This window comes from Cervus canadensis, chromosome 30 (assembly GCF_019320065.1).
Source record: "Cervus canadensis isolate Bull #8, Minnesota chromosome 30, ASM1932006v1, whole genome shotgun sequence".
NCBI lineage: Eukaryota > Metazoa > Chordata > Mammalia > Artiodactyla > Cervidae > Cervus > Cervus canadensis.
Window position 1 is genome coordinate 3665725 of NC_057415.1, and position 21353 is coordinate 3687077.

General features: G+C 52.0%; 2 protein-coding genes across 2 annotated transcripts in view; one reads left to right on the forward strand and one right to left on the reverse strand.

Moving 5' to 3' along the window:
• LOC122431618 overlaps positions 1 to 21353 on the forward strand; it is a 636199-nt gene that overhangs the window by 327692 nt on the left and 287154 nt on the right. The gene's annotated exons all lie outside the window — the stretch shown is intronic.
• On the reverse strand, positions 4464 to 19991 carry LOC122432102 (src substrate cortactin-like). Its single transcript, XM_043453897.1, has 6 exons — positions 19856 to 19991; positions 13409 to 13496; positions 13197 to 13270; positions 11782 to 11863; positions 9246 to 9356; positions 4464 to 5636 (listed from the first exon to the last, which is right to left on the reverse strand). The coding sequence occupies exons 1-6, from the start codon at positions 19972 to 19974 to the stop codon at positions 5607 to 5609; spliced, it is 504 nt and encodes a 167-aa protein (XP_043309832.1). The 5' UTR covers positions 19975 to 19991; the 3' UTR covers positions 4464 to 5606.

Consider the following 21353-nt stretch of genomic DNA (forward strand, 5'->3'; position numbering starts at 1 on the left):
CCTGTTCCCAAGCAGGTGCTGCCACCTCCCCATTTACAGACGAAGACACAGTGATGGTCACGCGGTCAGGGAGTGGTGAGGGCAGCTTCACACCCACGCAGTGGGACCATGTACTTTGCCGAGCCCCAGCCACCTCTCTGGTGGATGCAACAGGAATGAGATGGTTCTATGGCATCACTGATTGAATGGACATGAGTTTGAGCAAACTCCAGGAGATAGTGAAGGACAGGAAAGCCTGGAGTGCTGCAGTCCACACAGTGGCAAAGAGTCGGACACAACTGAGTGACTGAACTAAAGCCTGGATGTGTGCTAACCTGCTTCAGTTGTGTCTGACTCTTTGCGACCCCAGGGACTGTAGCCCACTAGCTCCTCTGTCCATGGGATTCTCCAGGCAAGAATACTGGAGTGGGTTGTCATGCCCTCCTCCAGGCCATCTTCTCGACCCAGGGACCGAACCCACATCTCTCATTATCTCTTGCATTGGCAGGCAGGATCTTTACCACTAGAGCCACCTGGAAAGCCCCAATGAACCCTGACAACTAGAAAATGCAGGAAATAAGGACTGCTCCTAATTTAAACTGGAAGAGCAGCAAGTACAGGTTGTAACGAGGAAAACACACGATGAGGGACAACAGTGCCGACAGAAACAAGCAGGGATGCGTTCACCCACATAAAGAAAACATCTGTGCCGTTCGGAAGAGGGGCCCATCAACCTTTGGAGGGACAGTTGGAACCAGAATGAAAACCGAGGCCATGGTCAGCAGTGCCCACGCACACAGCCCATGTGGCGTGGTGTCGCTCACCGGGCTTCCTGCGTCCCCAGAGCTGCTGGCGGTAACATCTCTGAGCGCTAGGCTGGGCAGCGTCCCCGAGTGAGCCAAGGCATCGCTGCTGTCCTTCCAGTGCTGCTGCGGGGCCCTCTGTGGGCGGCCACCCTCATCCCCTACCCTGCCCCCTGCTGGGGCCCGACTGTCCCCCTGGGATCCTTTCAGCCCTTGAGCTTGGGTGTTCCCAGCCCTCCACCACACCAGACTGGGATGCAACTCAGGACTTGGGCTTGAGATATCAAGGCGACTGTGACTCTGGAAGGACACAGTCCTGGGGCCCGTGAGAGAGCAGGAGAGCAGAGCCCCCACGGGGAGGAAGCAGAGTCGGGGAGCGTGCCCACAGCCACGGCTGCGTCCTGCACAAGTGCCCCTTCGCCTCTCCTTGACCTGAAACAGACCCCAGCTGCTGCTGCTCCGCAGGTGCATCCTGGAGATGCACCTCCTGCAAGAGCCATTGTCCTGCGGCTCTGGGGCTGCCTGAGTGTGCTCAGGAGCATCAGACAAGTGGAGCTGCCACGCCTCATACTGGAGGTGGGGGGCCTGATAGTGGGGAACGGCCTGAGGCCGGGGGAGGGTCTGAGGGTGGGGGAGGGCCTGATGCTGGACTAGGGTCTCATGCTGGGGGAGGGTCTGAGGGTGGGGGAGGGCCTGATGCTGGACTAGGGTCTCATGCTGAGGGAGGGTCTGATGGGGGAGGTGCCTGTCACTGTGGGAAGGTCTGATGCTGGGGGAACGTATGATGTTGGACTAGGGCCTGATGATTTTGGGGAACATCTGATGCTGGACTAGGATCTGATCCTGGGGGAGGGTCTAATGCTGGGGAAGGTCTGATTCTGGACTAGGGCCTGATGTTGGAGGAGGGCCTAATGCTGGGGGCAGGGCCTGATAATGTGGAGGGTCTGATGCTGGAGGAGGGCCTGATGCTGGACTAGGGCCTGATGCTGGGGGGGAATGTCTGATGCTGGACGAGGGCCTGTTGCTGGACTAGGGCCTGATGCTGGGGGAGGGCCTGATGCTGGGCGAGGGTCTGATGCTGGGGGAGGGCCTGATACTGGACTAGGGCCTGATGCTGGGGGGAAATGTCTGATGCTGGACTAGGGCCTGATGCTGGGGGGGAATGTCTGATGCTGGACGAGGGCCTGATGCTGGACTAGGGCCTGATGCTGGGGTGGAATGTCTGATGCTGGACTAGGGCCTCATGCTGGGGGGAAACGACTGATGCTGAGGGGCAAACTCTGATGCTGGACGAGGGCCTGATGCTGGGCGAGGGTCTGATGCTGGGGGAGGGCCTGATGCTGGGGGAGGATCTGATGCTGGACTAGGGCCTGATACTGGACTAGGGCCTGATGCTGGGGGGGAATGTCTGATGCTGGACGAGGGCCTCATGCTGGGGGGAAACGCTGATGCTGGGGGGCAACCTCTGATGCTGGACTAGGGCCTGATGCTGGGCGAGGGTCTGATGCTGGAGGAGTGCCTGATGCTGGTTAGGGTCTGATGTTGGACTAGGGCCTGATACTGGACTAGGGCCTGATGCTGGGGGGGAATGTCTGATGCTGGACTAGGGCCTGATGCTGGGCGAGGGTCTGATGCTGGAGGAGTGCCTGGTGCTGGGGGAGGGTCTGATTCTGGGGTAGGGTCTGATGCTGGGGGAGGGCCTGACGCTGGACTAGGGTCTGATGCTGGGGGGGAATGTCTGATGCTGGACTAGGGTCTGATGCTGGACTAGGGCCTCATGCTGGGGGAAATGACTGATGCTGGGGGGCAACCTCTGATGCTGAACTAGGGCCTGATGCTGGGCGAAGGTCTGATGCTGGAGGAGTGCCTGATGCTGGGGGAGGGTCTGATGCTGGGGGAGGGCCTGATGCTCTGGACTAGGATCTGATGCTGGGGGAGGGTCTGATGCTGGACTAGGGCTGATGCTGGACTAGGGCCTGATGCTGGGGGAGGGTCTGACTCTGGAGGAGGGTGTGATGCTGGGGTAAGATCTGATGCTGGGGGAGGGTCTGACGCTGGACTAGGGCCTGATGCTGGGCGAGGGTCTGATGCTCGGGGAAGGTATGATGCTGGGTAGGGTCTGATGCTGGACAAGGCCTGATGCTGAGACAGGGTGTGATGCTGGGGGAGGGTCTGATCCTGGGGGAAGGTCTGATGCTGGAATAGGGCCTGATGCTGGGGGAGGGTCTGACTCTGGAGGAGGGTGTGATGCTGGGGGAAGGTCTGATGCTGGGTAGGGTCTGATGCTGGACAAGGCTTGATGCTGAGACAGGGTGTGATGCTGGGGTAGGGTCTTATGCTGGGGGAAGGTCTGATGCTGGACTAGGGCCTGACGCTGGGGGAGGGTCTGACGCTGGAGGAGGGCCTGATGCTTGGGGAGGGCCTGATGCTGGACTAGGGTCTGACGCTGAGAGAGGGTCTGATGCTAGACTAGGGTCTGATGCTGGGAGAAGGTCTGATGCTGGTTAGGGTCTGATGCTGGACTAGGGCCTGACGCTGAAGGAGGGCCTGATGCTTGGGGAGGGCCTGATGCTGGACTAGGGTCTGACGCTGAGAGAGGGTCTGATGCTAGACTAGGGTCTGATGCTGGGGGAAGGTCTGATGCTGGTTAGGGTCTGATGCTGGACTAGGGCCTGACGCTGAAGGAGGGTCTGATGCTGGGGGAGGGTCTGATGCTAGACTAGGGTCTGATGCTGGACTAGGGCCTGATGCTGGTGGGGAACGTCTGATGCTGGGGGGAAGTCCTGATGATGGTGTGCAGCCTGCTCCCGGATATACACAGAGTTGTGATTATAAATCTCTGTGAGAAAGCTTTTTTTCATACTTTCCTGACCACCTTGCTGTGTTCTTTTTTTCTGAAGCATAATTGCTGTGCAGTATCTGATTTCTGCCATACACCAATATGAATTAGCCATAGATGAACGTATGTCTCCTCCCTCTTGAATCTCCCTCCCACCTCCCCTTGCTACATTCTTGTTTCTATGGATATATGAATAATAAAGACTGTTGACTAAAATAACATAAAAAGCTCCCACACACAGGCGTGCACACGCACACTCCCTAGTGCATCATTCGGGTCCGCATCAGGGTTGCCCTCGGCCACCCCGCCCTGGGATCCACGGTGAGCCTTGACACCCACACTTTGTTCCCATCCTCGGCCCGCTGCCCACGCCTCCGCAGCAGAGGGGCCCTGTCCCCGCAGATGCTGAAGTGATGGAGCCTCTTGTCTCCAGAGCCAAGAGCATGAATACCAGGTCGGTCGTCCTTTGGGGACATCTATGCTTCCGCCTTCTAGCCTTTCCATTGTATCCATCCGTTTCTCTTAACAATGTCCGATGACACGGGCTCCCATTACCAGCTCTGGTCTGTTCTCAGAGTACAGCTTACCCTCGGCACACTCTATTGGCAGTGGGAAATTTTCCTTCAGTACTTTATTGAAAGAAAGCAATAATACTGTGATAAAAATAGTTCAAAAGTAGACTGTACGTACTTTGTCACATATTCAGGAAGTTCACCAAAGATTAGTAGAAAAACAGAATGGTAACAATGAATTGTACAAGTAAATTAAAGGTGGAACCCACATGTAAAGAGACGTGCCGTCTCTGTCTACTGAGATATCACTGCATAATAAATGACGCACTGTGATCTGAACGCATCTCTTGCTGGCTTTTTTAATGTGCTCCTGAAAGAGTAAAAGTTACATTTGCTGCTTATACAATCCAAAATGGCTATGTCATCAAAATCTACAAATGTACGCCTAGGTCCATTCTTTAAACATGTTTACAGATAAAAAGATGCTTTACATAAGAAAACTAAGGCCTTTGTTAGAGCTGCTCTACGCTGTCTGTCTGTGGGACGTGGCTCCTTCACCGTCCAGCGCACCAGCTCTGCAGCGGTGCAGGGCATCGCGATTGGTCCCCGAAGAGTCTCAGCGGAGAGAGGGACCCGGGTCCTCAGAGACCAGGTCACGGGAGAGATTGTCATAGTCGTCTTCTAGTCATGCTTTCAGCCCAGACTTCACTAGAAGCTCACATTCAACACCCAGTACTTTTAAATCGCTTCACTCTGCAGAGAAAAAGCATTTCTTGCTAGAAAAAGTACAGATTAGGTCAGTCGTTAAAATAGAACAATTGGTTGAAATTAAGTTCGCTCATTTCAGGGTGAGTGTTGGAGAGCTCAGTTACATTCTGGAAGGATAATGCACACCGTGTCATGATGATTTTACAATTGCAGGAAAACCCCTTCTCTCATGGTTTATCATTTAAAAATTAAACAAGAATAATTACAATAAATGCATCATTTACAAAAGCCCTATATTTGTTCATAGGATTTATACAGACAAGCATTACAGTACATTCATTTGAAAGACTAAAATCAGGTATCAGAACATGAATTCATCTGAAAGGATATATATAGCCTGGCTATACAAGAAAAAGTAAGTATATAAATAAAGTCATAAGTTTACATAAATATAAGAAACATTAAATTTTAAAACATTTTCTCTATGGTATTCATGAATTTTTCACTAATTAAAAAGTCTGTAATAAAATACCTTAGGGGCCATACAACAACTTTAAACAGATTAAAGATCGCATCGAGTTCAAAATGTCTTTGTCGTATTCTGGACGCTGTATAATCACCTGTAGCATTAGTGCGGGGAAACTGGAAACACACACAGACGAGTCAGTCCTGGGGCGGCGGCAGCTGAAGGTGGCAGGAAGGAGGGGGAGGGCTGTTCCTTGTGGGGTGTCCACAGATTGCACCTCACCCCTCACTGATGAGCACTTAGGCCGTTTCCAAACACTTGTCACTGTTCTGGAGAAAACAATCATCGCCCAGCTCCTACTTAATTTCCTAGAATATGTTTCTAGAATTGGAGTGTAAACATATGTAAACATTATTCATTCCATCCTCTGTTCATCCACCTAGCCAGCCAGCCAGCCATCTGTTCATCCATCCATCTACTCACAAATCCATCCATCCATCCACTCACTAATTCATCCATCCATCCATCCACCCATCCATCCAGTCAGCCAGTCATCTGTCCATCCATCTACTATTATCTACTCATTAATCCATTCATCAACCCATCCATCTGTCTATCAATCCATCCATCTATCCAACCACCATCTGTCCATGCATCTATCCATCCATCCACCTGTCTAACCACCCATCCATCCATCCATTCCATCCCATCCACTCATTAATCCATCCATCCATCTGTTCATTTATCCATCCATCATCCATCTGTTCATTTATCCATCCATCCATCCATCTATACAAACTTCCTTCCTCCCTCCCCTGATCCCTTCCTTCCATCCTTCGTTCCTCAGTAGAACTTTACATTTTTGTGCAGATTGGTATCTTATTCCTCTTAAGTTTAATCATAGGGTATCTCTATTCCCCCCACAACCTTGCTCTTTCTGATTGCATCCTTTCTCCACTGCAATTTCCAGGAATTACACTGATTCTTTTGCCAACAATAACTCTGGAGAGTTGTTAGCATCTGACTCCCTGACAGAGCTGTTCTATTATTACCATGTTTCAGCTGATACTTTTGTGTTTTTCAGGTAGGCCATTATATCATCTTCAATCACTGGCTAATTTATTTCCCTCTTTCAGCTATCACAATTATTATTGAATTTTCTTGTTCGATAGCACATTCTAGAACTTTCAGAGCATTGATAATTAACAGAGGTGATCACAGCATCCTTGACTTGTCCCTGACTTTAATGAGACCACTTGTGACACATCACTATTCAGTGTGATTTTGGCCCTTGGCTTGAAATAGATGTTTCCAACTCTGTTTCAAAGCTGTCCTTTTTGGTTTTTAAAGAGTTTTTTAGTGGGAAGATGTTCAGTTCTATCCAAATGAAGTGGGCAACAGAGGATGAGATGGGCAGGTGGCATCACAGACTCCATGGACATGAGCAAACTCTAGGAGATAGTGAAGAACAAGGAAGCCTGGGGTGCTGCAGTTCATGGGGTTGCAAAGAGTAAGAACGACTTAGCAATAGAACAACAATAACAACAGTGGGAAGATGTTGAGTTCTATCCAGTCTCTTCTTCAGCATCAAGTCAAGAAGACCACACCTGGGGTGGAATGTAGGAGGCCATGATTCTCCTGCCCTGGCCTGTAGCTGCCCCCTTTGCCACGCTACTTTGCAACATTTCCCGTCAAGAGACACAGCGTATTTCTGCAGCTTCTGGGCTGGCCTTGTGACTTGGCTTGGCCAACAGAAAGAGGCAAAGTGACAAGCCTCACAGGGCCTTGAGAGCACTGCTCTCTGGCCACTTCCCTGTGAACAATCCCAGGCCAGCCTGCTGGAGGACAGGACTCCCATCATCATCCCTGCCAGCAGCCAGCTTGTCCATCATGAACCATGGCTACCCTTGAGCAGCCAAGCTCAGCTGACCCACCAGCTGACTGTGGATGCAGGACTGTCCCCACTGGAGATCGACCACACATCTAGCCCCAGTCAGCCCCCGACCCACAGCCTGATGAGAGATAATGGGTGGCTGTTTGCAGCCACTAAGTTCTGGGCGGTTCACTGTGCAACAGTAGATAACCACAGAAAGGCTGTTCTCTTTTGGCCTGTTGAACATGAACTGATGTTTACTGTTGTGTCCTGGAAATCATAGAATGAGCCTATACGTGTGATTGGGCCCAATTTTTTGACATGCTGCCGAGTTGCCAAAAACTCAGCAAATGTGACCAGGCACTCTTTATCAGAATTGGCTGAGACTTTATAAAATCGAAGCCTCATTTTGTCTTATTGCTTCAAAAAATGATGCTACTGGGATTTCCCTGATGCTCCAGTGGCTAAGACCCCATGCTCCCAATGCAGAGGGCCTGGGTTTGATCCCTGCTCGGGGAATTAGATCCCACGTGCCACGACTAAAGATCCCACATGCTGTGACTAAAACATCCAGCACGATGCAGCTAAGACTCAGCGTGCCCAAATAAATATTTAAAAACTGGTGCTGGAGTTGACCTGTCGGAGAGGATGGGGTGTGGTCGCTGGGTTGCCCAGGATGCCGGGTTCCAGGTGTGAGATGCTTAGAAGAGAATGAGTGTGATCTCCAGAGTGAGGACACGGTGGCAGACACCCGGAAGTCTTAGGCCCTGTAGACACAGCCAGCTGAGGCCACTTTCTGACTGGGGAGGGGGGAGAGGGCTAGCAACAGTTGGTACCATCCCGTAGTTGGTCATAAGGTCTAAGCTGAAAGAAGCTCCCAGAATGCTGCTGTCCCTGGAGTTTTGCTGTGGTGGTTTTAAGTTATGTCCTCAAGTTTTGGGGTATTCCTCTGCTCAGAAGGGAACCCAATCTCCTGCTCCTTAAGTATGGACCGAGCTTAGTGACTCGCTTCTAATGAATAGAATAAGGCAGAAATGACAGCATGTAACTACTGAAAAGTGGGCCATCAGAGGCATTTCAGACTCTTCCTCACTCTCTCTCGCACTTCCTGCCCTGGGTGAAGCCAGTTGCCATGCTGTCAGGACACTCAAGCAGCCTGAGGAGAGGTCCATGTGGTGAGGAGCTGAGGCTCCGCCAACAGCCCTGTGAGTGTGCTATCTTGCAGGCTGATCTTCCAGTCCCAGAACAACCTTCAGATACCTGCAGCCCTACATGACATCTTGACGATAACCTCACAAGGGACTCCCAAGCCAGAATTGCACAGCTAAGCCATTTCTGAATTTCTGACCCCACTGAAAGAACCTGAGATAATAAATACACATTATTTTAAGCCACTAGGTGCTGAGGTTGTTTGTTCCATAGCGCAAGCTAACTAATATACTTCTTATGGTGGCTCTGAGTGGTGAGTTCATCCATGTCAACTTGTTCTCTTTCATGGACTCAAGGTTCTGGCACAGTTTTCTCCACTCTAAGATCCCACTAGCCCAGACCTCTTCGTTTACTGGATACCCTACTTAAAACGTATGCCAACCCTTTGCTTGATAAAGAGTGAGTTTGGGTTTCTGAGATTGGTGTTGTACCTGAGAAGCAGGTCTCTGACCAAGGCTCTTCTACAGACTCTGCAGGAGAAGACCTCAGAAGCTGCCTGACATCTGTCCTAACCGCCCTGCTGTTGGTCTCTCACCCTTGTGTAGGGTTTGGCGGCAAGCTCAACACAGGATACCCCGTGTAGACAGAAGCCATGTCACGGATAATTCCATGGTGGGATTACATGGTCAGTGAGAAAGCCGAGGTAGTTTGAAGCAGGGGTGGGTTCCAGCACTGTCCTCTCCTGATGTCTTAAAACCATCTCATGGGAGCTTCACACACGTGCCAGAGACAGGCACACATGATACATTTTTGGTAATGAAGCACTTGCATGCGGCCAGCACCCAGGAGCCCCCTTCCTGACCCCCACGGGGAAACCACTACCCCGATTCTTGTCTGCTCACAACGCTTCACTCACCTGGTCCACTCTGTCCAACTGGACACCAAACTCGCCTCCAAACCCCCAGATGGAGTCAACCTGCAAGCAGCACTTGGAGAGCTTTGACTGATACTCATGGCCGACAGCTGACTGAAACAGGGGCAAAAGTGAAGCATCAGACGCCCACCAGCATGGCCACACTGGACCCGCCCCCCGACCCTGAGGCAGCCTGAACTTCTGGTCGGCATGGGTGATGCAAACAAAATCACTCAACGTGGAAGCCGGCCCAGAGGGAGGTAACTCCATGGGGCATCACAACACCAGGGCCCCCCAGTCAGGTGTTTGAACCCTCTCCACACCAAGCTCCCCAGAAGTCTCCCAAGAACCCCAGCCACAGGGGGCCTTCTGAGGTGCCTGGGTGTGAAGGACCAGAAAGCCAGCCCCAACCAGAACCACAGAGCCAGCAGCCTGCCAGCGACTCCTAAGCCCACTTCCAAGAAGACTGCTGGCAGTGAACACCCTTTTCAGGTGGGACACTGTCAAAGCACGTGGCCCAGAAATCAGGGCACAAACTGCAATACAGATGGCATGCTTCAGGCACACCGCACGTTCAGTGTCAACACCTGCCACATACCCAGCCCGCCCAGGTGTGCAGTGGGGCCTGCCACCGCCCCGCCAGCCCCCAGTCAGGGAAGCGGGTCTGGTGACCTCTCAAGGCCACATGCACACCGAGCAGTCCACCCCGAGCTCCCGCTGTGTGGTCAGCAAGCCATGGCCCATGGCCCACATCCAGCACTGAGGCTCTTTGTAAATAACATACAAAGAACATACAGGTGTTTTTGAACATTGTTCATTTACAGAAAATCTATATCTAACTTCGTGTCAAGACAATACAGGTAGTTCAGGAGACACCAGAGACCCTGTGGTGGCCGGGAAGCTAAAAATATTTACATCCTGAACGCTGAGCGGCCCCGTGGTGCTCCAGTCGCCCAGGCATGACCCTCAGAGTAAGGCAGCAGGCGCCCTCGGCAGAATGGAGAGCAGTCACGGACCTCTTTGTGGACACTGAGGATGCAGGACAGATGACTGACGCATGACCCAATGCCGGGCGAGGAGGTGGCTCGTCCAGCCTAGCTCCTCCCCAGGGAATCACCCCCACCTTGGCCCCCTCCTTCAATACAGTGAGGGGCCTGCCAGCGCACTACCAACTCCTCTCCTGCTTGTTTATCCGGAACTTCAGCGGCAGTGTTTAGGGTCCAACCCCCACAGGGTCACCACCACCTCTGACAACTCTGCAGGCAGCTGAGGGCGTGCGTTCTTCCACAGCCGGGGAGCAAAGCAGGATTTATTTTCCAGTCTGGAGCTGTTACTTTCTCTCGCTCCCAGGCTGGATTCGATGCCCACAGCCAATAGCCGATCTGGAGCACTGCGGCCTCCAAAAACCTGTGGCAGAGACCACCCATCTGCAGCTTCAGGGGTCTCACCCAGAAAACATCAGCAAGGTAACATGGAGGCAGCAGCATGCCCAAAGGAACCGCCAGCGTGACTCTTCATCACCAAGAAGTCAGAGAGAACTGTTCCAAAAATATGGCCAGGTGAAAGCTTAGCGATTCGCCCAACTTTCTGATCAAAACAGCTTTCTCCCCCAGATTGGCCTTGGTCTCACACTGACGAGACTCTGTTTATGAGATAGTCAGCACCAGGCAGAGCACTGCAGGAAGCAGGGATGACGCTCTGGTCATGAGGGGCGCCCCTCTCTCAAGCAGGTGGTGGCTCACCAGTGTGACAAGCCCTGTCATTCCGGGCTGAGGCCGATCCAGACACAAGGCAGATGGGGTGGAATTACAGAGGAATCTGACCCCAGCTGATACCTCAGCACAGAGTAAAGGCAGACATCTCAAGTTACCCAGCCTGGGAAACGCACACCCGCTTCACTGCAGATGCAGCACACCTGCTCCAGTCTATTGTCCCCTCTGCAGGGCGGACACAGCCCCCAGCTGATCCAGCCCCCTCTCTGAGTACCAGCAAAGGATGCTGCACTGTTAACAGCTTCAGTCCCACCTACTTAGACCTGCCTGTCCTCAGCCTGGTGGGCCACGGTTTGACACCGGAGGACAGGGTCCTCTCTGAAGGTCACCAAGTGTGCGAAGGACAGCAGCACGCTAGGTGGCTGACTTTCCAGCCTCGACGTGAAACCAGGTGCTGAAACTCAGCTCTGGGCTGCAGATGGGAACCACTAAGGCTGCAGCCTGAACAACACATGACGCCCATGCCAGCAGTCTGGCTGGCTGTGGGCCTCTGTCCTGGTCACAGAGCTGGCCTCTGGTAGGACCTGATCTCCAGCTGCAGGCTTCCCAAAACACCTCCCTCCCCAGCAACTCAGAATCTGAAGAGCTTCCAGAAAGCACAGCCCTTCTCGGCTAAGGTCAATTGAGAGAGACTTCCGTCTGGCAAATCTCGTCCTCAACAAGTGGATTCCCAACTTTTCAATGGAAGGGGAGGGCTGAGAGATGACCCTGCTGACCCTGGCGAGGTCAAGCACGCCAGGACTGACACCACGTGGGTCGGCACTTACCTTGTCCATCCTGTCCTGCTCCACGCCAAATTTCCCTCGGTAGCTGCGCGAGGCTTTGTGTCCCATTTCCAGCTCTTTCTCCCTGAGGGAGAAACTTGTGGATACTTGGGAGGGAAGAGATGGAAGACGAACAAATCGGTCACACAGACAGCCAAGACATGCGTCTGTGCTTTCTGGGAGGACAGACAAGGACATCATCTCTGCAATCTGTGAGGTTTCGTTCCCCGGTGGCTCCCCAGCCCGGCCTCCCTTGTGTTCACTTTCCTGCACCTCCAGCTGCCCCGTACTCCAGCAGTTTTCAGAGTCAGATGCAGGTTAATGGGGAAAAAAGCAAGTCTGAACACACACAATGAGGCATCTCCAAGCCCCTACAGCACTTGCGGCTATGACGAGGACAGAATTCCACCACGTGGAGGGCAGCTCCTGGGGTTCACCAGACACATGAACTGGGAGAGCCAGCACCGTAAACATCACCAGAGGCAAATGGCAGACAAAGCCAACAGGCTTGCACCCGGACGACCCTAGGCCAGGAACCAAGAGATGTGGAATATTCAGACAGTTTCTCTCAACAGGAAGCACCCCAGCTTTCCATTGAAAGGTGAAATGAGAGGCTTTCAGAACTTAAGATGTAAAAGCCATTTTCACTTTAAGCGCTAGGAAGAGCGGGACAGATCACAAGATGCAGCCAGAACCGGGCAGGCCAGGCAGCTCTCACCCAGGGCAGCCAAGGGCCACCTCACTCCACATCCGGATGACAAGCCCAGATGTACGGCTTAGAATACCAACCTGGACTGGCCACCTCCCAAGCCCCTGATGAGCTGGGGAAGAAGACTATCTATACCTCCCAACAAGAAAACAAGCTGCCCCGGAGGTGGCGAGTTAAGATGGGTCAAGCCAGCGACAATCCGAGCTTTGTACAGTCTCCTATCTCGACCTTCATGAGAACATGAAGTTCAGGAGTCAGCTCACGGGAGTCAACTGACAACAACAGAATAACAACATTATAACAGTATAATACACATTAAGGAGGGGGTGTTTTTGATCTCAGGTCTTCAAAGACAGCCCATGCTTTAGAAATCTCCCTTCCACAGAGAGAACAGCTTAAGTGACTGTGTTCCTGCATGAAAACTACAAGGTTGAAAAGCAGACTGGAGAGTAAGAAGTACAGCAGTCACGGGCAATGAGGATTTAAAGTCACTGAGCACATCTTTACACATGCACGTACACAAACACTTACGCATGTACATGTCAGACCTCATTTTTATCTACTGTGTAAATAAGGGACCAGACAACACAGAAGCAGGGCCAGCCCACAGAAGCAGGGCACTCACGCTACTCAGCGGGGAGCGTGCCCTACCTCACCCCTTCACATTTCAGAATGTCACTGTCACACAAAGATCGAGAAAGTCTCTTACTTGATGTGTTCCTGGTGCCCAGATCCTGGCATGGCCTTGGCCCCCCATCTCTGCTCTTTTTCACTTACATCATTCTGAAAAGGAAAAGAAAAAAAAACGAGTACACCCCACACCCTGGATTGTAAAACAGCCCCCCACCCACCCACCCACCCAAAAACCTGGGAGGATCCACTTCAGGAGACAGGAAAGGTGGGCAGACTGGCGGCTCCTACCACAAAATCACGGTCGGTCCTCCCAGTTGTCGGCTCCCCTGTCGTCCGGGGTGATGGACACAGTGTGGCCGGCCGAGGCTTTCCACATCTGGAAGAGCACCGCTGAGGGTCACAGACGCCAGGAGAGCCCTGCCCAGAGACCCACACAGATGCCCTGCCCGGGACCCCAAAACCCTGGACAACACAGGGAGGGCAGAGAGCTATGTGCTCAAGAGGTCCACTCATGGGACATCCCTGGGGGTCCAGCAGCTGAGACTCCTCGCTCCCAATGCTGGGGGCCCAGGTTCAATCCCTGGTCAGGGCACTACATTCCTACATGCCACAACCATTAAAAGAAAAAAGGTCACTCTTAATCCCCGTGCCTGAGTGACACCAGAAGGATCAAAAGAAACCTAACATGAGAGCAGTCACAGGGCACAAACACAGAAGAAATACTCCTAGCTATAACTCAAATGAGAAAATTTTCTGCAAAATTAAAAAATTCCCGTGTGCTACTTCACTCAATGGGAACCTCCCCGACTAAGTCTCCTGACAACAGTGTTGTCCAACACTGGGAATGCGCTGTCGCCAATGGTAAAGTCTGCTGCATTTTATCACAATTTTTTTTTTAAAGCACCATTTTGACTCAAAAATAATTACTGGAAACCCTACAATGATTTTCTTAACTTAGACTCTGACAAGTCAATAAATCATTCAAGGGCTGCTTTGCCATCTACTTGGGGAAACGCAGAACACAGAGAATGCCAACTTCTGTGCCGGGCAGCCCTGAGGCAGGCCGCCCTGCCTCGTCAGCAGAGCCCTGAAACTCTGGAATTTATTGGCTCAGACAACAATGACACAGCCTCGCAGCCGGACCACGCTGCTCTGTGCATAACTGCAAAGGCAAAATCTAGCCTTTCAGGACTTCAAAAGAAAGTGACCAGAAGAAAGGTTTCACTCTCCCCAGAAGTACTCATAAAACTGCACACAGGCCAGGAAGAAACTGAAGGCTTGTTTGCCCGCAACCAGAAGCCCCCATCCTGGTGTCTGAGCTGAGGACACTGCCAGTCTCACTTGGTGGGGCCACATGCTCTGTGCTCTGTGTGGATCCAAAGAGGACAGGAGCCCTTCGCAGGCCTGAGACTCCCCCAGGCAGGTCGACCTGCGCCCCCAGCTCTGCTAGGTCACAAGTCCAAGGTGGTGGCGGGAATGGATCGAGGGGAACAGCTCTGATTCCCAGATTGGACTCCTGCCACGTCAGCTGGGTAGGGAAGCATGTGCCACCAGGTGGGCAGGATCAACGCAGTCCCCTGGACACTGTCCCATCGGGACCCTTGCTCCCCTCTGATTAGGTGAAGCAAGGCAGGAAGCGCCCAGACACAAACTGCTTTGGACACAATCTTTGGGAACCGACAGACCGGCTCAGCACCGGCAGGCATAACCAGCGTGCCTGTTCACACATGGAGACACAGTTGCCTGAAAGCCAAATGCTCTGCCCTAAGCCTCTGCCTCCCCAAGTCAAGACTGCCCGTGGTACCACACTGGCCTGAGAAGGGGCTGCCCACCCACAGGACTCCGGTGGCCTAGTGGTCTCCTCAGCCAGTGAGGGGACGGTCGGTCATGCAGAAGGACAGGGTCTCCAGCGAGATGCACTCCCCACCCAAGGACAAGGTGAAAGCCGCGTCCTGGCCTGTGGCTTCTCCATGCTGGCGGCACAGACGTTGCAGGGCCCACTCTCCACCCATCTCTCCGGAAGCCAGCCTCACTCGTGGGCAGCTGAGCACTGGCTGGTTTGCCCCAGTGTCATGGCCACAGGCTCCCCACACCCCATGGAACAGGAAGAAGGGGCCAGGTGGCTGCCCGGGGGGAGGTGCCCCGAGTCCTCCACTCCAGAGTCCTGTGGAATCCCCTCTGCTTTCTAGACCACAGGCAACACCAAAATTGACTTTATCTTTCAAACAAGAAAATTTCCTCCCAGAAAGTTATCGTCCCTATCTCTGCAAACCCAGTGAGAAAACACCCGTCACATTCCTTGTCAAAGGGGTTTCCCTGCCTGCCCAGTGGAGCATATGAACATGCTCACGGTGCAGATGTGATACACTCACAAAACTCAGTAATCCAATGAGGAATTCTCAGGCACTGGGGAGAGTTTCTGTCTGTAAAAAGATTAAGAGTAAAAAGCTCAGAAGGATATGTGCTGACAGGCACCCTGGGCAAATCTTTGTGGGTTGAGGTCCTTTTAGAATACCTCTGAAATCCTCCCCAACATAACAGGGTTTTGTAAAGAAATTTGCATTTCCCTAACCAAAGACTTCAACTAACTCTCAGCCACAGTGAGAAACTGCAGGAAATAAAGAAGTTCCATACGATTTACAACTGTATGAAGTTTCTTCTTAATGCAAACAGAAATCATTACTTCAATGGCTAGTGTACATATTTCTTTGCTAAAATCCTGAGAGCTTTCCATTTCTGGTTCATCCTAATTTATTCTGCGATACAATTCTATTACTCTGGGTGTCTGTGTATATGTGTGTATGCATGTGTATATATATATATATATATATATATATATATACACATATATGGCTTCCCTGGTGGCTCAGACAGTAAAGAAGCTGCCTGCAATGCGGGAGACCCAGGTTCTATCCCTGGATGGGTAAGAGTCCCCAGAAAAATGAATGGCAACCCACTCCAGTATTTTTGCAGGCAAAATTCCATGGATAGAGGAGCCTGGCGGGCTATAGTCCATGGGGCACAGAGTCAGACATGACTGACTAGCATTCTCACACTTTCATATAGATGTATATATGAGAAGCACTCCCCAAAGGGATGGTGACATGACTGAGCTAGAACTCAGAGCAGTGACTGCTACCGGAACGTGAAGAATGGTGACTCGGGGAGCAAAAGAGCAGCAAGCTGCGTCTCTAATGAACAGGTACGGTTACTTCATAAGACCAACACTCCAATTCTCCGAGCCACCAGCTCAGCACCTCTTCCCTAAGACGACAGGATAGCCCTGACTAGACACCGCACTGCTAGACATTACAGATGCCTAGAATCCCCTTGTTCCCCAGGACCAGACTCGTCACAGGCATACACCGTCTGTGCTGACGTGTGGCCTGGCATGCATTAGCAACCAGACAGATGATGCTCTGCTGGCCTTCCTCAACTCTGCCTTTAGAAATCTTAACTTGTGTAGGTTGCTTAGTACATTCTGGGTACTGCAGTTATCATCTAGCATCTATGAAAATCTTGCCAAGGGTAGCTAGTGATAGGCTCAAATCTATAATCTATTCCCTCTCAATATTTTTAATTAAAAACATCATGAAAACAACTCTTTGAAAAATTAAAGGCCTGTTTTGGTTTTGTTTTTTTTTTTAAATCCGAAGATAATGCCTCTAGAACCCTACCTCACACCACACACAAAAATTAACTGGAAAAAATGGATCAAAAAACCTAAGTGTCTGAAGTAAAACTATTAAATTCTTAGAAAAAAAAACATAAGCATAGATTTTCATCACCTTGAATTCGACAACAGACCTTAGATGCTTTGCCTTCACCAAAAGCACAAGTGAAAACAGAAAAAAACAAATTGGACAAAATTGTAAACTTTTGGCTTCAAAAGACAGCCATCAAAATGAACACTATTTACAGAATGAGAGACACTATTTTCAAATCCTCTATCCAGAATATATAAAGAATTCTTATAAGTCAATAATAAAAGGGACAGTTAACCACATTTTTAAATGGGGAAAGGATCTGAACAGACATTTCTCCAAAGACACATAAATGGATGATAAGCTTGTGAAAAGACAGTATCATTAACCATCAAGGGAATGCAAATCAAAGCCAACTTTTGAGATACCACTCCACACGTTCTAGGGTAGCTACATTCCAAAACACAGAAAAGAAGTTTGGTGAGGGTGTGCAGAAATCAGAAGGCTCTTATGCTGGTGGTGGAAATGGAAAATCAAAGAATCGGGCAGTTCTTCAAAAGGTTAAAACACAGAGGTGCCACATATCCCAGCAACTCCATTCCTAGGTATATAGAAAACTTGTTCACAGAGCATCACTCCCAACAGCCCAAGTGAAAAGAACCCACTATCCTTGTGAAGTGATAGACACGCAGCAGGTGGCCTATCCATTCAATGGAATGTTACTAATATCTGAAGATAAAAGGAGTGAAGTACTGACACCTACTACAACATGGACAACTCTTTAAAAATCTTACGCTAAGTGAAGAAGCCAGACACAGAAGACCATACATTATACAGGCCCATTTCTATGAGTGGCCAGATCTGGTAAGTCTACAGCGAGAAAAAGTAGACTAGTGGTTGCCTAGTGGGGGTGAGGGAACACGATAAGGTTTCTGAGCTGATGAAACCACCAACACCGAGTTAGCCAGCCGTCCACTTGCCCACCCTCTCCAGTGTAGCAGAGGAAACAGGTCTCACACGGCCCACTCTCCACACCACCATTACCCAGAGGACTCCCCCCACACCCCTGCCTCCTGCACAGTCAAAGACAAGACCTCTGATGGACAAGGGCCCCAGGACGCAGCCCACTGCAACACAGGGCAGACCCCAGGGCTCCCAATGTTCTCTCTCAACCAGGCTCTTACCCAGCGCCTGCTGCACTGCACGGACCAAAGACCTGACTCACCAATGACCCCATGCAAGTGAAGTTTTTTACAGATCTGTCACTCAAAATGCTTCAAAGAAAAGGTCATGGGGGCCACACTGCCAGTTACTGAGGGGGGTATGGAGCAGAGCATCAAGGACACCCCCACACACCCTTCCTCCCTCGGGTCTGGGAACACTTTCCACCCCGAGAGGCGCGGGCCAGCCTCAGGCATCAGCTCCCTGACTCAACAGCCATCAGGCTCTGTCCAGCGCCGGCCAGCGGGGCGGCGGGGCGAATCACGCGGTCGGCACCGGCGGGTTAAGCCACTAACGAGCTCGGGGGCCAGGTCGCCGCAGAGCCAGCGGGGCGCGCTCAACTGGGACACCTCGGAGCTCTGCCCAGCGGGAAGTGCGTTCCTCACCCCCGCTCCCCCGGGCCAGACGCGGACAGATTCCGGGGGGAGGAAGCCCTGTCCCCCTCGCCCCAGACCCTCTGCAGGGGCACCAAGCTGCCACAAGAGTGACTCCCTTCCAGGTGACTCCAGCCCGCACCCTGAGGGGCTGTTCCCAATCCAGAGCCGCTCCACTCTGCCGCCGCGCCGGTCGCTGCCTTTCCACTGACCAGGCTGCAATATCTCCCCATCGGTGTGGGCCCGGGAGCTGGGAGGGAGCTGGGAGGGAGCCGCCCGCCCGGCCTTAGGGAGACCCCGGCTCCCCCCTCCCCTCGGCCCTACGCCCCTTGACCTCCCGAGTCCGGGACCCTCTCTTTCCGGGAGGGCTCCTCTCTTTCCCTAGACCCTGTAGGCTCTCCGCCCCCTCCCCCTAACCCTCCAGTCCTGGACGCCTCCCCGGGGCTCCCCGCTCTTCCCGGGATCTTCTGGGCCCTTGGCCCCCTTCCCGAACACGTGGGGCCCGGCCTCTCCCCCACCCCTTCCTCCCGACCCCAAGGTCCTGCACCCCTCCTGGAGGGCCCCTCTCCTATGCTAGACGCCCCCCTCAACTCTCTGGCCCCTTCCTCCCAGATCCCGGGCATCCTCCCCTCACACCACGGACCCTCCTCCCCAGCCCCCTCAGGACCGCGCGACCTGACCCCTCAAGCTCTGCCCCTTCCCCTTCCCCCAGCCCGCCCCCCTTCTCCGACCTCATTCCCCTCCCCAGGACTTCCCTCAGGCCTGGCCCCCTCCCCTCGGCCCCGGCCCACCCACGTCCCTCTGTCCCCCGGTCCCCGTCCCTCAATCCCCCGGTCCCCGTCCCTCAGTCCCCAGATCCCCTTCTCTCAGCCCCCGGCTCCTTCCCCTACCCCCAGCTCCTCGGTCCCCTACTCTTCTCTCAGCCCCCGGCTCCGCCACTTCCCTCAGTCCCCCGGACCCCTTCCCTCAGGTCTGACCCCTTCCCCTCCGCCCTCGGCCCATCCCCAACCCTCAGTCTCCCGGTCCCCTTCTCTCAGCCCCCGGCTCCTTCCCTTCCCCTCAGCTCCTCGGTCCCCTACCTTCCCTCAGCCCCCGGCCCCTTAGCTCAGCTCCCGGCTCCTCCACTTCCCTCAGTCCTCCGTTCCCCTTCCCTCAGGCCCGGCCCTTTCCCCTCAGCCCCGGGCCCCCGTCCCTCAATCCCGGCCCGCTTCCTCAAGCCCGGGCCCTTCCCTCAGCCCCCGGCCCGCCCAGCCCCTTCTCTGACCTCCGCCCCCAGTCCGGGGAAGCCTCGCCAGCGCTTCCCCGGCGCGCGAAACCGCGAGCGGAAATGCGACGAAACCGCCGCTTCCTTTCCGTTCCTGGACCTAGAGGCGCCCGGGGACCGCAGCTGAGGAACCCGCCCGTTCCTCCGCCCGGCGGAGGCCGAGCTCGCTCACCGACGCCCGGGGTGGGTCTGGCCCGGCTCGACACTGCCCAGCCACCGCCGCGCCCGCCGCGCCCGCCGCTCCCAGGGGCCCCGCTCCACTTCCGGTTCCGCGAATGGGGCGGGCAGCATTCCGGTCTCGGAGCTCGTCCCTGCCGGCACGTCCCGCTGACCTGCACATGAAAACCATCTTTTTTTTTCTGTTACATTGTGGGTTTTTTTGTTACTCATCTCCCTGCTTCCATTTCCTATCTTTTCTTGCATGTTGCCCACTTTTCTATTAGAATCATTAGCATATTATTCCTAGTTGTTTTAAATTCCCGATGTGATCATTCCAACATCTCCACCATATCTGTGTCTCTTTCTGGTCCTGGCTGTATCTCTTAAAACACAATGAGTGTTTTTGTTTTTGGTCTTTTAGTATGCCATATAATTTTTTGCTTAAAGTTAGACATGAGGTACCTGTTAAAGGAACTGAGCTAACTAGGACTTTAGGGTGAGGTTTTATTTTTGTCTGGCTAGGAGAAAGGGTTTACTGTAGTGGTGGCTATCAGAGACTAAAATTCCCTTATTGTGCTCGTTTATCTATTCTCTATTGTCTTTGGGTTTCCCTTTAGACTTCTTCATAAATAAGGTATAATACCTTCTGTGTCGGCTTTCCTGGTGGTTCAGACAGTAAAGAATCTGCCTGCAATGCAGAAGACTCAGGTTCAATCCCTGGGTTGGGAAGATCCGCTCCAGAAGGACATGGCAACCCACTCCAGTATTTTTGTTTGGAGAATCCCATGGACAGAGGGATTGTAACATTTTCTGTTATTGATACTTCTCATTACATATCTCTTCCTTCCAGGTAAAGTTTATATATTTTTACTGGTTCTTACCTCTAATTCACAATAGAATCTTTTTTGGGAGCTTTAAAATATATGTTTGGTCTGTAGAAAACTAATAAAATGAACAGAAGCTAGGATATCTCAGCATAGAAGTGATAACTATAAAACAAGAACCAAAAGGAAATTTTAGAACAGAAAATTCCATTATCTGAAATTAAAAATTCACTTGAATATTACTAACAGAGTTTGAACACTGCAGAAGAAATAATGAGTGAAATTGAAGAGAGATTTGATAGATCTGAAGAGCAGAGGTTAAAACAACGGAAAGAAAACAGGGAACAGTCTTGGTGACCTCCAGGACAACACCATGGAATATATTTGGAATTGAAGACTTAAATAACTGAAAAAATGAGGAAAAAAATGGCTGTAATTCTCTCAAATGTAGTGCAAAACACCAACTTACAATTTCAAAAGGCTTAGAAAACCCCAAGGAAAGATAAATATAAAGAAAACACCACCTGGACACATCATAGTAACAAAGAGAAAATTTTGTGCATAAAAATTTTATTTTTGCATTCAAAAGACCAATGAATGACAACGGACTTAAACAATGGAGCTAAGAACTAAAGTGGTAAAAGAAACCTGTTGAGTCATTGCTCATTTATACCCAGTGAAAATATT